Source organism: Tenebrio molitor, chromosome 1, assembly GCF_963966145.1.
Source record: "Tenebrio molitor chromosome 1, icTenMoli1.1, whole genome shotgun sequence".
Taxonomy (NCBI): domain Eukaryota; kingdom Metazoa; phylum Arthropoda; class Insecta; order Coleoptera; family Tenebrionidae; genus Tenebrio; species Tenebrio molitor.
The window spans coordinates 24090672-24108213 of NC_091046.1; the positions used below are offsets into that span (position 1 = coordinate 24090672).

Consider the following 17542-nt stretch of genomic DNA (forward strand, 5'->3'; position numbering starts at 1 on the left):
ATTGACAGGCAACTGAGTGCTGCCAAATATTCTCAAAATATTTCCATCTATTCAGGACTTACAGTAATATCGACCTGACCTGACCTGACCTGACCTGACCTGTCCTGTTTAATTCAGGATTGATGGTCGTGGCGATGATTCTCCTCACCTATAAACGGTATAAGCTGTCGTCAAAGAGGAAATGCTGTAAGAATAGATCGGATTGTAGTCGGAACGAAAACGGGGAATGTTTTGCACTTTTTCTTTATTAACTCGAGAAATATTGGGGTGTTGAAAACCGGGGGATTTAAGTAAGAATTTTGTTTTTTTTGGGTTGTTTTACTAGGTTTTTAAAGTGCCTAACTGTAATGGTCTAGAACTAATATTTTGTCTTGAAAAGTAATAACGTGCGATCAATAAAAAAAAAATCAAGTTACCTCGATTGTGCTATTCTGATGCTTTGATTGGTTCAAACCACCATTTTCGCCTATTCTGATTTTTTTTTTATTTGATCGCACATCTGATGTAGCGGTGAAATTCAATGGTTGTTTTTAAAAGCAAATATTTAAGGTATTTAATCCTGTTTTAAGGTATATTTAAAGGATTTGTTTATTTATTTTTTAAGGATTTATACCCCATTTCCACCGGATCCATCTGGAACCGGTGAAATATTCAGACAAGACTGTCCATATATATTTTTTTATTTTACCAATTATTATCCTGGTCCATAAATGAAAAGCCATTTTGGGGTATCTAAAAATGAAGATCTTTGACCTCCTTTTCATTCAATTTCAATTTTAATAGCTTTTTGGGGCTAATTTCGATGATTTTCATTGCCCAAATGCCCTGGATAAGGGCCCTATTTTCGGTCGTTTTTAATTTTTTTGTTCGACACTGTCAGAATTTCAGAATTTTCTCCTGTATGAACGGATTTTGATGAATTTGACAACTTGTCAAAACGAAACGTCAAGTTAATTTTAAAGATTTTCAGCCATTTGGAGCCTTTGGGGGGCTCGTCGAAAAAAAAAACCTTGTATTCAACTCGTTCTTGTGTAATTTGCGCTTTTTTGGCACTCGTGGACCTTTAAAACTCTCGTTTCACCGGCCCACTCATGCCAAAAAAACCCAAATTACACACGAAGTCGTTAAATAAATAACTATTTGCATGCGTCAATTGGCTTGATCCAGAAATTAAAAACCATATTGCGGTGTTTAAAAACAAGATATTTTGTAAAGTTTTTTGTTGCTTTTAAGGTAACTCTGCTTGGTTTTGAATAATTTTCAATAAATAAAATAAAATATTTTTTTCGTGTGCCCAATTTCTGGTGGTCTACAGATATTTGGGTACTTTTGGGGTGCATAAAAATTAGTGCTTTTTGAAGGATTTTAGGTCTTTTTTCGGTTGTTTACTTTTTGGAAAACAGTTAAATTTTTATGATTCTGCCTTGTTTTTTTAAAAGACGCCAAATACCCTGGTACCATTCCGCCTTGATTTGGTGTTTTTCTTTTTTTTGCATGCGCCAAATGGCTTGGTCCAGAAATAAAAAGACTTTTTGGGATGTTTAAAAACGAGGTATTTTGTAAGTTTTTTAGGGTGCCCATGAAATAATGATTTTGGGTGATTTTTAACGGTTTTTTCGTGTGCCCAATTTTTTGTGGTCTACAGATATTTGGGTACTTTTGGGGTGCATAAAAATTAGTGCTTTTTGAAGAATTTTAGACCTTTTTCGGTTGTTTACTTTTGAGAAAACAGCTAAATTTTTAGGATTCTGCCTTGTTTTTAAGACGCCAAATATCCTGGTCCAGAAGTAACATTTTACATCCTACTCCGGTTGATAATAGAATTAATTTCAGTGTGTCTGGAAAATCTACCACTGCTTTTTGAACAACTTAGACCGTGGATGCCAATTTCGTCAACTTTCGCATTGCATTTGCAAATATGAGGTGTATAAAGATTACAACCCAATCTTAAACCAATACAAACTTGGAAGGAAGTGTTATCTAAAAGAGTACCAATATTAGGAGAAGGTATTGCATGTAACCAAGATCCTGATTCTCTGCATTGCAAAGCCTTAAAACGACCCAAGTCTCTAGGTGAATTAAAGATTAAGTCATTAGCAATTATTCGTTTGATATTGATATTAATCCAATTCTTCTGAAATTGTGGGATTGTTGACCAACAATCAACAATCAACAGACAAGACATTTCGTCCTCATTTTCTACATCCCAGACTGCTAAAGCTTCATCATAATGGTGAATAATAAGCTCATTATCCTTTGAATTTAATAATGGAGAAACAAGGTTTTTAACACCAGTTTTAGTAGATTACATACCGAGGTGGGAAGTGTTTCATTCCTGTCGAGAGCTAAGATAGTTTACCAAGGCGTAGCCGAGGTGAACTAATGCTCGGGGCAGGAATGAAACACATTTCTACCAAGGTTTGTATACTATTTTATTCGGAATCATTACATTTTTAGCAAATAAACAATTAATTTGATACAGTTTCATTTCTACTGTTTTTCGACTTTTAGTAAGTACGCCACTGGAAAAATCTTATAATAGGGCGGAAAGTGGCCTACTACTGACCAAGAGAGGGAAGTAAAGATAAAAAGGAAAGGTTAACTTTCCGCTCTCGTATAAGGTTAGGAATGTGCATATTACAATACGATTTCGAATAAACAATATTACGACTTTGAAAACAGGCTAGCTTTGAAGTCAATCTTCGTAAACAGTTTCCTATAGCGATCGGTCTAATTCCTCCATCTTTCTTATGAAGGGCACATAATATATGACATAATAAATGACAAAGTTGGCCAAACAATAAAAAATTGCACAGTTTTGTTAAAGCTCTTAGTGCCTGCTGATTTGCTTCACCCGCTGACAAAGTTTGAACTGTTTGAAGTTATATTTTGTTTTTTCTTTAACATATCTGCTTGAACTTGAAGTTTTTATTAAGTTAAAACTTTCAACACAACTATGTGTATTTTTAGTTTTTTAGTTTCTTTTAAAATTCGTTTAGAATTAAAAAAATAAATAGGTAAGTATTTTATGAAAATAAAAATATATTGTACGTCATATTAAGAAACAAAAACGATTGAAAAACAAAAACCACTTTTTCCTAATTGTAGATACAAAAGCTCAATCGTTTTCCATTATAATCTTTAAAGTTTTAGTTGTTTCATTGTCATAATTTACTTATTTATTGTCATAATCGATTTCTTCACAGTCAGCAGCTACATAAATAAAATCAGACAACCCAATATCACATCATCATCACTCATTAGTCATTAGAGTTCTAAGAGTAAGAGTTCTATGACATTTCATAAGCGTCCATTAGATTTTTTTCCTACCATTACAGGTTGACTTGACATTTTTCAAAATTGCGCGACTATGAACTGTCAAAGAAATGCCAACTCTATCCTACCTACACAGTTGCCACATAAATTTTCGTACATAGTTGCCATACTTATCCACAATCATTTTGAATCACCCAATATTATAAAATTAGTGCAGTTAACAGAATAAGAATAATAAGAATTTTTATCTGTCTGTCTTTTTGTACATCTGTTTGAATCCACTTAAGTAACAAACTTATTAATCGATTTTCTTCAAACGATGTTTGCTAAAATGAGCAAATCTGATCTCAGAGCTGCGCAGGAGAATATGTCGGTGTAATGAGGTCGCCTCGCTTATTTCTTATTTTTATTCCGAGCACTCCTAAACTTCAGCAATTAATTTTAAATTTAATTATTTTTTAAGGTTACGATTATTTGCCCGATTTCTTAATTTGTTACGTTCTAATTAATGTAATTTCTCAGTTTGGTAAGTTTGCAAACTTATTTTTTAGGACATACATTTGTTTGAATTTACTGCACCGACAAATGTTTTGTTCATTATGCTTTACTAGTTGATGGAAGACCAAAAGCTCGTAATAAAATGAGATAGAACTTATTCAAGAGAGTATCAAGTTTTAAATAAATTCATTTTAAATGGAAATTGTTCCTTATCTATCTTTTCTGCAAGCAACTAATAAAATTGTAAGCTTAAAGTATTAAAAATGTTTATCGTAGAATTTTTTTGAATTCTAATATTTAACTTACAGTACTTAATTTTGTTGTTTAATTTTAATTAATTAATTGAAAAATGAAAAGCTTTTAAAACTCAGGAAGGTAATTCTTTCAAGAGCTACTATTTATTCAGAGGACATATTTTGATTACCTACCTGTAAATTCAAAGAATTCTTCTCTAGTGATCATAAAGGCTGCAAGGTTGGCAGTGTATATAGCAAGGAAGACTACGGCGAACATCGCCCAAACGTTTGTCATAAAACGTGCTGTGAATCCTCTGGGAGAATCAACATGAACCGCCGCTTGAAAAAGTACAGCCCAAACCAGCCAGTATGTACGAAATAACGAAAAGCGATGTGAAGCTGATGGTGTTGCCTAAAATAGAAAAAGATTCTCTATAAGATATGCATGCTTTATACAGGCTGTTTGATAAAAAACGCCCCAACCCATAACTTTTTTATTTATTATCTGATTTCAATGAACAAAAAAACCAAAGATATGGTTTTTCATGTGCTACGCAGCAGCCAAAAAATAATTTTTTTTTACGTTATTTTCAGTAGCTAACGATAGTCAACTTTTTTTTTTTAATGGACACATGTAGTTTTTTAGGCTCAGTCTGGTAAAGTTTTTTTTTTTGAATCTAATGATGTATTAAAAGTTATCGTTTGGTCCATAGCTGACTGAAAAAAAAATAAAACAATTTTTAATTGTGGTTCAGCTTATTATGAAATTTTCAAGTGTGCCGTGAAAAACAATTGGAATACAAATAGCAACAAATGTCAAGTGTGAGTTTGAAAATTTTCAGGTGCAATCTTGAAGAGTTTATGCACTATCCCACCTCCACCCGGCGGTACGGCAATTTTGCCGGAGTACATACACTATTACGGATATTACTATCAAGTAATAGTGCAGTGCTTATCAACATAATTACCGGCGTCTCGCCTCCGCATTTTGACTTTGTTGTGTATTATGTTCGGTGTCAATGTTAAGGAACTTCCTCACGATGTGACATGAGTATAATATATACCTTTTTGAATTTCAACTACCAATGTGTTATCTATTATTTTCCTGGAAAACATGAATAATAATCTTAACCCTCCACCACCCGGCGGCACGGCAATTATTATTATTATTATTTTTTCTATTAACTTTTTGTTTATGACTAATTACGATTATTATTACACTCGAACATAAAATAATAGTCAAATGACTGCTATCCTGCATGACTGACAATGTTGTTATTTTATACTTAAATAAAAAAAGTTTAAAAAAGCAGATGAAAATTTCTAAGCTGACGTTTAGATGACATTTATCGTATTTTGATTCCGATTGTTTTTCACGGCACTCTTAAAAATTTTACTCGAAATTTTATAAGCTGAACCACAAGAAATTGTTTTATTTTTTTCAGTTAGCTATGAACCAAATGATATCTTTCAATACATCATGAGATTCAGAAAAAAAAACCTTACCAGACCAAGCCTAAAAAAATACATGTGTCAATTTAAAAAAAAAAGTTGACTATCGTTGGCTACTGAAGATAACGCCAAAAAAAAAATAAATTTTATAGCTGTTTTGTAGCGCTTGAAAAACCATATCTTTAATTTTTTTGTTCATTGAAATCGGGTAATAAATAAAAAAGTTAGGGGTTGAGGCGTTTTTCATCAAATAGCCTGTATGCTAATCAAATCAACGTAATTTTAGTAAAAAAGTTAATTTGCTTATTCAAATTATTATTAAGGTACAGTCGTTGACCAAAATAAAATAGGACAAAGTGTTACCTTAGACAGTTTCACAATTCAAAGATTTGAGTAGTGTAACTGAGACGTATGTGTCTCAGATTACAACTTGATTTGACTTGACAATTGATTTACAAAAAGTTAGGTTGTGTTTTTTCACTTGTCATCTCGTCACTGTCACTATGTTCAATTGAATGATTGTGAGTTTTTGAAATATTGTCGAATGATGACACTTATCAGAATTGTTTTTTTATTTTTGACACTTTTGTTTCCTAAGAGATGGATTTCGCAAAAATATCGAATTACACAATCGAAATTTACTTTGTCCTATTTTATTTAGGTCAACGACTGTACATATCGAAAAAAAAATTGCTGTTAATCTTGAATTTATATTTTGCTACGTACATACAGAATCGCTAAAAAGTATGGATTAAACTAAATATTTTCATAACGGTTTAGCAGAGCTCGTGAGGTAATGAAAATGCGTGAAGTAATGCAGTTCTTATGCCACTCAAAATTAGTGGGATAAGTATCATTTATCCCACGGTATTAGATAATAGTATACTATGATACGAGCCTTATAAGAAGCAATTGTTCGCACGCACGGGTTTAGAGCACGACGAGCGTAGCGAGGAGTGCCCTAAAGGAGTAAGTGCGATAAAATGCCTTATAAACGAGATGTCATACAGTATTTTTTCTACTTTGCCACTTTTTCAATGAAAAAAAATAATTTAAAATTTAAAACCGTTAAAGTTGAAGGATTCCACCCAAGGTCACGTCTGCGGTCTGCCGCGACACCACACTATTCGTCAACATTAAAAAATTAAATTTCACTTTTTTTAGTATTATTATTATATCAGGCCTTTTCCTATTACGATACGCAAAACAGTATCGTAATAGCATCAGTACGAACGCAAAGTAGAAAAATAATATTAAATTTGACTTCCGGTGCCATTTAAAAAAATCAAGTTATCCTTGTATCGTCAAAATAAATGATGTTAGAAAATTGAAAAAAACTTGAGATGATGGAATTTAAACACTTTTAACTTTCAACCCGCTCTCCTAAACCGTTCAGAAAATATTTAGTTGTATCCATCCTTTTTAGCGACCTGTATGTAGAAATTATCTTACACTGTTTTTCTTTTGGTTTTCCTCTTTTGTCAATTCTATTTCACTATTTCTCAAAACTATTTCATATTTACGTCACTTCGACATTTAATAGAGATAGGAAATAGTTTTGAGAAATAGTGAAATACAATTGACAAAAGAGGAAAACCAAAAGGAAAACACTATAAATATGTAACAGTTACATCATATAATTTGTTGGTCACACAAACCTGATTCAATGATAATCTCATATTAAATCCACTAGGAGAGAGCCATTCGAATAAGAAAATTGTAAAAGTTGCTGCCTGAATGGCAACGACACCTACAAGCATCCAGGAGGCCGTGTCAAATGGTTCTAGAAAGGCCGTTGGCGAAATAATTCCTGTTCTTTTGGCCACAACAATTGCAATTCCCGTTTCCATAAATGGTACGCTGAAATCCACCTGTAAAGAAGACCAACATTTAACCAAATGAAGTGAAGTGATCAGGCGCGGCTCGTGGTGAAATAAAGCGGGTGTTCTGCAAATTTATTAATTTGTTTACAGTAAAGTATTGATTAGCCTAATGTTAGTTATAAGAACATTGAATCCTAATTTAAAATTATTACCGCTTACATCGGAATTTATTATAAATTCGAGTCGTTGATCAAATATATTTCTTATACATTTTTTGTTAATTTCAGCTATATTTTACGATTATTGGCACTACCTTCAGTCCCATTTAGATAATAATCGACGCCCTACTGTATTTATTTCCGAAAATTGTAAATTACAATATAATAATACTTCTATAACGAGCGAAATTACTCCATGAACTGATGCCTTTGCAGCTCATTTTCTCGTTCAATTCTACCAATGAATTGTAGACGCGTTTGCGGTTGGAAGGAACTGCGAAGAGGTGCACAGATAAACTCCAGTGGCCCAATGCAATAAAAGCCGCCCAGCTGCGGCACCGACCACAAAAATTATTTGACTTAATGGAACTCGTCTCGCGCGTCACAATGGGGCATAGCAATCATTTTCAATTTTTTTAACGTAAAATAATTAATCATGTCACTGTTTTATTACTGAAATTAAAATTAGAATGTATAGCAAAATTTTTGGGAGTTCTGCAGCTCTGCAGCACTTATACTTTACGCACACACTTATCGTATTATTTTTGAAATATTGTTTTCACACATTTAGGATTTAGGGGCAGTTTCTAGAAAGAGAATTAAATATTTAATTCGAATTAAATTTTAATGCACGATTAACCCATAAATCCTAAACTTCGATTGGTTTTCAATCTGATCACGTCTTCAGTTAATCTCACATTTGATTAACTTAATTTTGCTTCTGTAAACTGGCCCCAAGTGATATAAAGATCCTATGTTAACCAACAGTTAACTCATAGTAGGATTTTTTCTGTTAAGTATGTAACACATCTTTTAAACATAAAAAATCTACAAAATAACTTTTTTATTATACCTGAATCATAATCCCTGTTTTTGACACTAAAATGCGTACGCAAATGGGGCCTTTAAAACACTAAAGCTTTAAGGGTGCTTAGGTACAACTAATTCACCTACATTTTGAACAATGATAAATAGACATGTATGGTCTGTTTTTAAAATATATGCAGTTGTATCAGTTTATAACACGAACTACGTGTATGTAGCTATCTCCTTTCAACACATGTCAAACAAGTTAGTTGCCTCTGCTACGTGCGCTATTAAGATGGTCGCTCTATGTATCTCACTCCCAACCGTACGATTTGAGTAACATAGAACTATTGCCATGCGTCTGACACGACGCGGCGTAAGTAATTCGAAATAAATGCACAACTGCGCATGCGCATCATCCATAATAGGAGAGTCGAATGATATTTTGATTATTCACGGCGATTATTTCGATTTATTCGATTATCAAAATATATCGATTATGCCCAACACTAGAAAATACCATAATTTCTTGACAATGGCGGTAACATAAACAACTCATTATGCCTTGCTGTCAAATGTCAAGTACAGACGAACGGCATGTCGACTTCTTGATTCAAACGTGACGTCACTGCATATAATTCTGAAATGAACTATATGCACAATTTATGATAGCAACGAAACAACAACAATTGACCATTTCTATATCAACGATTAATGACACAGATTACTTCGGAAAAGGTATTTTACTTTTTTTGTTATAATTTTAAGATTGCAGTGCAGGTATAATAAAAAATAGCGTATGATACGCGTTTATAAGGGCCTTTAAAGCACTTGCGACGTTAAAAGCACTCCGCTACGCGTCGTGCTCCATAACTCGTCGCGCGTGCCTTAAAGGCTTCCTTATAAACTTGTATCATAATATACTATTTTATTTAACAAAAATTAAAAAAAAAATATCAAATACCGAGCGATCATTTAAAAAATAAATAATAGCATGGGTTGCCATAGGTAACACGCCGACTCGATTTATTTTTTAATTGATCGCACCGTATTATATGTAAGTAACATAGAAGCATTTTTATTACATTCGCCATAAATCAGGATCATTTCTGTTTTCCCATCGTTCGAATAGATCTTAATCGTCGTATTTTAACTTTTTCGTAAATGTCAGTTGTGACAAAGAAAATTATTGGAAGCAAAGTCATCATGGATTCATAATTTCATTTTAAAACAATACGATATTTAAAATAAGTAGCCATTTTAACTTTCCGCCGGGCTCATTATCACCCGTGAAATACCCTGTATAATATGGGAGAGACATACCCAAAAATGAAAATATGCCTTTTGCATAGAATCCAGTCTTTAATAATAGCTAGAGAGCCGATTACGAGTATATGTATGCAAAACGCATATATTTTAATTGTTGCATATCTTTAACTAATTATTTTTTTATTATTGTTGACGGCTAACAGGCTTGACGCCCAATTAGAAGCCCTGCCAAAAGGAAAATGATACACAAAACACAGTCACAACACAACAACCATTACACAGAGAGCATCCCAACACCCAGGCTACAACTACCGAGCACTCATCTGAGTAGGATCGCCCTAATTCACGAGGAGATGGAGAAGAATTTTTTGATTTGCGAAATGCTGCAACAAAAAATATCGATGTGGGCCTCGACACTCTGGTAATTTCGCAGCATTCGAGTGACGGGTGACTTGAGCCCGATGTCCGTGTGACGCTGACCAATGTAGAAAACACTCCTTACCCTAGATCCCGACCGGCTAACCCTCAAGCTGATCCTCTCCAGAACGTGAGGACATTCCTGCAGCCCTCTGAACAATTTGAACAAAAAGATCACCGAATGCTCCATGCGTCTATCTATAATTAATTAATATATCTATAATTAATTAGGTATAGTCAATTATGTGGACGAATCACACTGAAAAAAGCTTGAAAGTTGTGCGTTGGGAAGTATCCTTTGAAGAAACCTTTCACCGTAGATCTGCCGTGATATCCTGAACGTCCACGGGCGTCACTGTAGATCAAAACCATATCGGTTTTCTCCAGGTTGGTGAAAACTATTTCTGATTTAAATTGAGGTCAAGATTGAGGTTCTTGTCAAAGTGACTTAATTTTGAATTAAATAACAACAAAAAAGTCTATGATGTTTTTTGACCCATTTTTTTCACAAAATTCAGTGGCTCCCAAACTTTATTGGCTCAATCGTTACCTGTTGTGGAGTCCTACCACCTTACAACTTTCAAAGTGTTGCATATAACTTCTGATTCATCAACGTAAGCCATGAAAGACAAAAATACAGGGTGTAATCGAAATACACGGAATAATTTTAACCACGAGCTAGTGGCTTCATGTAGAACTCGGAAAAATATTTAAAAAATTCTGTCAAAAAATAAATTGACATTTAATTTTTGAGGTACAATTTTTTATAGTTGCTTTTAGTCTTCTACGTTGTCCTACAACCTTGTAGGTAAAATTTCGGCACATTTTTAAAATACACCCTTGTATATCATTTTATAAAATGTACGCCAATGCGATGTAACCTCTAGGAAATATGCTTTAAAACAAGGAAACCGCATTGGTCACTTTTTTAATGCTTTGGTTTCAGCCGATAAAGGTTACATACCTTTAAATTTAAGTGAAAAAAATTAATAATTTCAGATATTGTTGAACCAAATATACCTGGCACTATAGCAAATATAAAACGGAAGTCTTTACATGGGAGATACTTTAAAGAACTGGAACAACCAGATATTAATATTCATGCTTCTCATGCATGGCTTAAGAAATCAAATATTCACCCTGAGCCGGAGGGTTTTATATTTGCAATACAAGATCGTGTTATAAATACAAGAAATGATAAAAAAGACATATGCGGTTTGCAATCGATCATCGATAAATGTAGGATTTGTGGAACTGAAGGGGAAACCATTGGAACACATCATTCCTTCTTGCACCGTTTTGGTTCAAAGCGAATATAAGAAACGTCATGATATATTCAGTAAAGTCCTCGTCGAAAAATAGTCAATTTTGACTTAAATTGTAAATCATTTTACAATAGGAGAGAAAATCGTCTTATAGTCTAAGATCCCACTGCATGATTTCTACGTTCATCTGTTTTTTAATCAAAATATCATTATTATAGATAATTATGAATAGAGAAATATGTTTCTGCAGGGTTGCCTATCAAAAAATGGCCGCAAGTATTTTTTAATTAAAATTAAATTAATTATTTTTTCCAAACAGTTTCGTTCACTTGTTTTTTACATAAATTACAATTCATTTCAAAGAGAGATGTGTAGAGATCTTCAAAAGTTTGGGTTGCCATTTCTCAGTTGGCCGCAACCCCTTGGCAACCGGGTGTAAACATGTACCTCTCTGTTTAATTTATAACTTCATAACGTATCCTCATAAATTAAATATCAAATTAAAGCTAATTTTTTTCTCTACACGATGGAATACGGTTGCTTATGGAAAAGTGGCCGCAAATAGGGGTAACTGTTAAAGATAGATAAGAGCGAAAGAGAGTTAGCGCACCACACCGTGCATCAGATAAGGATGCATTGTGCGTGCTTAAAATAAAAATGACGCTATCTAATTGAGCAAAAATGACGTGAAGTTGGCAATTGAGAAATGGCAACCAAAACTTTTCAAGTTCTTTACACATGTTTCTTTGAAATGAATTATAATTTATCTTAAAATCAAGTGAACGAAACTGTTTGGAAAAAAATAATTAATTCAATTTTAATTAAAAAATACTTGCGGCCATATTTTGATAGGCAACCCGACAGAAACGTATTTCTCTACTCATAATTATCTATAAAAATTGCATTTTGATTAAAAAACAGATGAACGTAGAAATCATGCAGTGGGATCTCGTACTATTATAACTACCATAAATAATTCCATAAATAAATAGGGGTTGTTACTTTACCTGATGTTTGCTCTTCCTTGAGTCGGCACTGCACAACAAAGGGACAATAAAGTTAGAGGGTATTATGGTAGTTATAAGACGGTTTGCTATCCTATTGTGAAATGATTTACAATTTAAGTCAAAATTGACGAGACTAGACTAGACGAGGACTTTAGTAATATAACGAGTGACATGGACATTGCCGATTATACAGGATGTTCTCGAAGTTGACGCGTTTCTTGTAACACGAGGTACTACACATTATTCTTAAGAATTTTAGCCTAAATCTTCTTAGTAAAATGTTTGTATTAACGGAGATAATTGATTGTATATTTTTATTGTTTTCTAAAATTTTAAGTCCGGTCCTGTCCATTTCTCCGCTGTACTAGATTAATAAGTAACCTGGGCCAGAATGGTGTCTTTCTGGAAATCGCTTTGCAATACTCTCTGGACGCTACAGATGCATTCTGATAACGTGATAACATTGCCCATGCATTTGCAACATATCTGTGAGCTCATTATTTTCCTAATAATAAAGCCATTTCGACTAATTAGATGACAACTCTGACAGTAGTTTTGATTAACGTCCATGCTCATTTCATTTTTTTTTTGTCAATTCCAATTTCTAACAAATCAGGGCAAATTTGAGCAGGACCGGTTTAAAAAATTTCAAAAAAATTAACTTATTGTATCTTCATTGCCGTACACATTTTACTAAGGTGATTTTGGCTAAAATTCTTTAGAACAACGCATACTATCACATGTTAAAAGGAACACCTCAACTTCGAAAACACCCTGTATTTCGACTGAATTTTACGAGTTGCTATGATTTTGGAAATATAACGAGTGCGAAGCGAAGCGTAGCACGAGTTGTATTTCCAAATATCATAAGAACGAGTTAAAATTCAGGAGAAATATATTCGGCACATGTCAATGTCAAGAGTTGTATTTTACATGAGAATTTAACAAACCAGAACCACAGACATTTACGAAACGGTATTTATTAATTATTAATTATATCAACAATGGTAATTTCTGCCACTGAAGTAGACCCCCATCTATTTGCTTGCATAATGACAAATTTAAACTGTCAAAAGCGAATTTGTTGATTTGGTGACAATTGAAGAGTTAGATGCAGAATAATCGCCTATTTATTTTGTACCTACAGAATAATCAAAAAAGCTCGCTCGTAATTGGCTGTTATTCAGTCCAATTCTTAACGTTCATTGGTTCTTTGACACGTGCGTTGAATTCTCGCTAAAATTATACACATGAATTTAGATGTTAAATTCAATTTATTAAAGGATACACAACCACATTATACAAAGTGTCCCAAAAATTGCGTACTAACGGTGCACTACGGTGTAGAAGAGATTACCGTAAACGTCAGAAAAATGTTAGAAAAAATTTATTGGACTTATTTGCTGATTTAGAGGTCTTTGAAAGTGGCACTTTACAGGTCAATTATTTTGAAATATATGTATGAAATTGTCATGGCAGCTACCTCTCATCGTACATATTATCACAAAGTACAAGATCACTCACTACCAATATCTAATCTTGCGTAATAGAGATTTAGAAGCTTTGGAAATCGAAAAAATTATTTTAAATCCACTACGGTAATATTGCAAGGTAATGATGTACGACTATATCTTTGTTTACATTGTATTACCGTTAATAATAATAATGAAAATAATTATTTTTTTTGTAGGAAACATTTTTTCCATATTTTTTTCATGTAGGTACACTTGCTTTCAAAACTATCGCGTAGACATTCAAAATCAAGTAACAACGATTTTGCAAAATTTAAGCAGTGTGAACGGGTAATTTTGAGATTAGGTTAAAGATGACAGCAACTAAAAAAATTATGATCGGTCTTCTTTCTACTACTCACGGTCCCTTCTTGTTCCCACCTCTTCTTTACTTGGAGAACAGTGCTTTTATTTAGCCCATTATGAGTAGCAACCCTTCTTAGGGACCACTCCTCTTCTAATTTAGAAAGCATCAAAATTTTGTCTTGCTCTGTCAGTCGAGGCATTTTGACTTTTCAAAAGTTTAAATGTCAGAGTTGATTAATTACTACCCTGATTTAATACAGCGAAAAATAGGTGTCCGGGAAAGTTTTGAAAGCAAGTGTACATCCTGGATAAGGTAGTAAGTAGTTTGTTCGCCATTTTTGGGACACCTGTAATTATAAACCAGAAAGTTGTTTGGAAAATGACAATTACAAATTATATTTTGATCGCACAGTTTTAACTGACATTCATATTCAACATAACAGACCAGGCATTATTATTTTAAATAAACAACGAAAGCAAGCATATAGCTGTTCCAAATTCACACAATACAACACAAACATATAACACAAAAATTAATAAATATTTAGAGCTCTCCGTTGTTATGAGAAATCTTTGGTGTTTAGAATAAATTTCGATTTTACCACTTACAATTTCAGCAACGGGAATAGTATAGCAATCTCTTTTTAAAAATTCTGGATTTAGGTACCGGTTCCATGACAAATCGGCGCTGCCAAATCAGCGCCCGACAATTCAGCGTATGACAATTCGGCGCTACGACAAATCGGCGCAAAGACAACTCGGCGCAAAGACAAATCGGCGCAACGACAAATCGGCGCTAATGTCGAATAATCAAAACATCAAATATCAGCAGAGTGCACAAAATGAGGAAGCGCGTTTTCTTGCAAGTCAGTCAGCATCAAAATTACAAGTCTTGTAATAGCAGAAAGTGAGGTTACGAATATCGCTACACTTATTTCCATTGGTTTAACTTATCGAAGTTATTTTAGCTAACGGTCAACATTAGGGATGGGACATCGAACACAAACATCGATGTTCAATATCGGTATTGACATCGGTAGCGACCATCGATGGGCAGGAAACATCGAACAAAAAACATCGATATTTTGAAACATCGATGGTATTAAAAATTGGGGCGAAAATAGTCATTTAAACATATTAAATTAATAAGTTGATAAAAAAACATGTTTATTCACTGTTTAAAGTAGAAAACTAAAATATCAAAAAATTAAAATTAGGTAGGTATCTAGAATTACGAAAATTATAGATTCCAAAAACTTTTATCAATAGATTGCAAAAATAATAACATTGACAACAAGAAGTCTTTCACTTCTGTTCTGTTCACTTTCAACTCAGACTCAGAATCAGAGAGACTCAGAGTCAGAATGAAACGCAAAAGCAAATGCGACGGCAGCGCCGCAGCGGAAAGTGGAAACTGATCAACGATCAACCGATCCGGATCTGCGAAGTCAGGGCCAAATATACACGTGCACTTCCCAGAAGGGCCGTTCACGTCATCTCTTGGAAACTGTATTCCTGTTTGTTTTTTTTTTTTGTCGATGTTCGATGTTTTATTACGAACATCGATAAAATATTGACGTTTGAAAAAGAATACCATCGATGTCAAAATATCGAAGATTGAAATCAAAACATCGATGTTCGGCAAACATCGATGTATATCGCCCATCCCTAGTCAACATCTTTGTTGTCTCACAGGACGCAGAATTCCTTTACGCAGTGACGTCACTGTGCGACATAGACCATTCTTATTTGTAAAGGTCCATTACCAATCGTTCCTAGGTATATGTATGTTAAGATTTTGGTACAGTTTCCCTAATGTACGTCATTGGCGCCCACACATCACCCCTTCAAGTGGTGGTGCGGTCTAAAAATAGAACGGACCGAAATCAGAGTACTGCGTGGCATTCAATAAGAACCGACTAATCGAGTCAGGGTGTGTTTTTGTTTTGAGTCGAACTGTTGTAAAATCAAATAAAGAACGTTTTAATTCCTAATATTGCATCATTGCTAACATCAGAAGTGGGATCACTCCTGTGCCGATTTTTTTTTATCGTGCCCATCCGATTACCAGTGATAAAGAAATTAAATCGTGTTTCGGTTAAATTCCGGTGTTTACGTTGTTTGTTGTGCTTGAAGTTAAAAGACGATGAGTGAAACGGAAGAAACAGTGCTCAACAACTCCAGCAACGAGGCTACTATGCAAGATTTTATGAAGCTGTTTTTTACCCAATTTGCACAAGCTACGAAATCAGTTAATCCATCCGACTCACGCACAGTAGCAAAAGACGAAATTTCTTTTCAATTAACGGCGTATGACCCAGATGATACTTCGTATTCCATAGAAGAATGGTTGAAGGACGTTAACAACATCCGCACAAAGATAAAAGTTGATGACGACATCATGATATTGAAAGCTGGGACGGCTCTGCAAGGTAAAGCACGAAAATTTTATAACGGCTGGAGGTCTCTTGTCAGAACTTGGGCCACCTTCGAGGACGATTTAATTACAGCATTTCCCGACCATGAAACCTGGCACACAAAATTGGTGCGTGCTGCTAATATGAAAAGTTCCGATTTCGATAGTATAAGTGAATACGCAATTGGAAAAATTCGTAGTTTGTATCGGTTTTATTCGGATTTGCCATGGGACAGAATTTTGTCGCCAGTCGTGGGTGGCATCGAATCCAGTGCCGTGCGCGCCGCGATAAACCTACATCAGCCCAAGAACCAAAAAGAACTTATGCTCCTGTTGCGACAAAACGAATTGGAAGAGCCCCCTACAAAGCGACCTAGAGTAGACCAGATTCACCATTTTTCGGGTACATGCTTCGCTTGCAATAAAACCGGCCATAAGAAGTATCAATGCAAAAATGTGTCATCATCTATTGTCAAACCCATCAGCGGCAATGAGAAGTCCACTCTTGTTACTCCACGGGGCGAGTCTTCTTCTTACTGTACATTTTGTAAGCGTGTGGGCCACACCATAACGACGTGTTTTAAGAAGAATTCACAATCAACAATCCGTTGTATACTGACAGAGAGACGCGAAACAATGCCTTCCGCCACCTTCGCGATGTGTAGCCTCAAGCACTCCTTCAAGTACATGGTAGACTCCGGTGCAGATCGCTCAATAATTCACCACCGTGTTGCGAAAATAACAAACACACATGTTACCCCGGTATCACATATTTTAACCGGATTTGGAAAAGGATCGATTCGAGCTCTTGGACTCTGCCAGCTAAATGTTTCTCTCCAAAAAGCGACAATGGAGATCGATTTCTTGGTGGTACCCGACCATACCATCCCAGATGTTGATGCCCTGATTGGCTGGGAGACCATCAGCCGACATGGAATTAAAATCCTCACTCAGAAGTATGGCATCGACTTGCAGCTTTGTAAACCAGAGCCAGCTGGCGTTCGTACTGTGCAAGTACATCCAGATCTGTCAGGAGTGGAC

At 34.5% G+C, this 17542-nt stretch overlaps 1 protein-coding gene and 1 long non-coding RNA gene across 4 annotated transcripts in view; one reads left to right on the forward strand and one right to left on the reverse strand.

Annotated features, from left to right (window-relative positions):
* The window catches only part of LOC138123488 (uncharacterized), a 110063-nt gene that overhangs the window by 69608 nt on the left and 22913 nt on the right, over nt 1-17542 (forward strand). The gene's annotated exons all lie outside the window — the stretch shown is intronic.
* Nucleotides 1-17542, reverse strand: part of Nmdar2 (NMDA receptor 2) — a 268077-nt gene that overhangs the window by 58157 nt on the left and 192378 nt on the right. For all 3 annotated transcript variants that reach the window (XM_069037427.1, XM_069037444.1, XM_069037436.1), the window contains exons 7-8: nt 7121-7333; nt 4203-4422 (exon numbers count right to left, since the gene is read on the reverse strand). In XM_069037427.1, coding sequence (XP_068893528.1) covers nt 4203-4422; nt 7121-7333 — 433 coding nt within the window. The remainder of the gene's footprint in view (nt 1-4202; nt 4423-7120; nt 7334-17542) is intronic.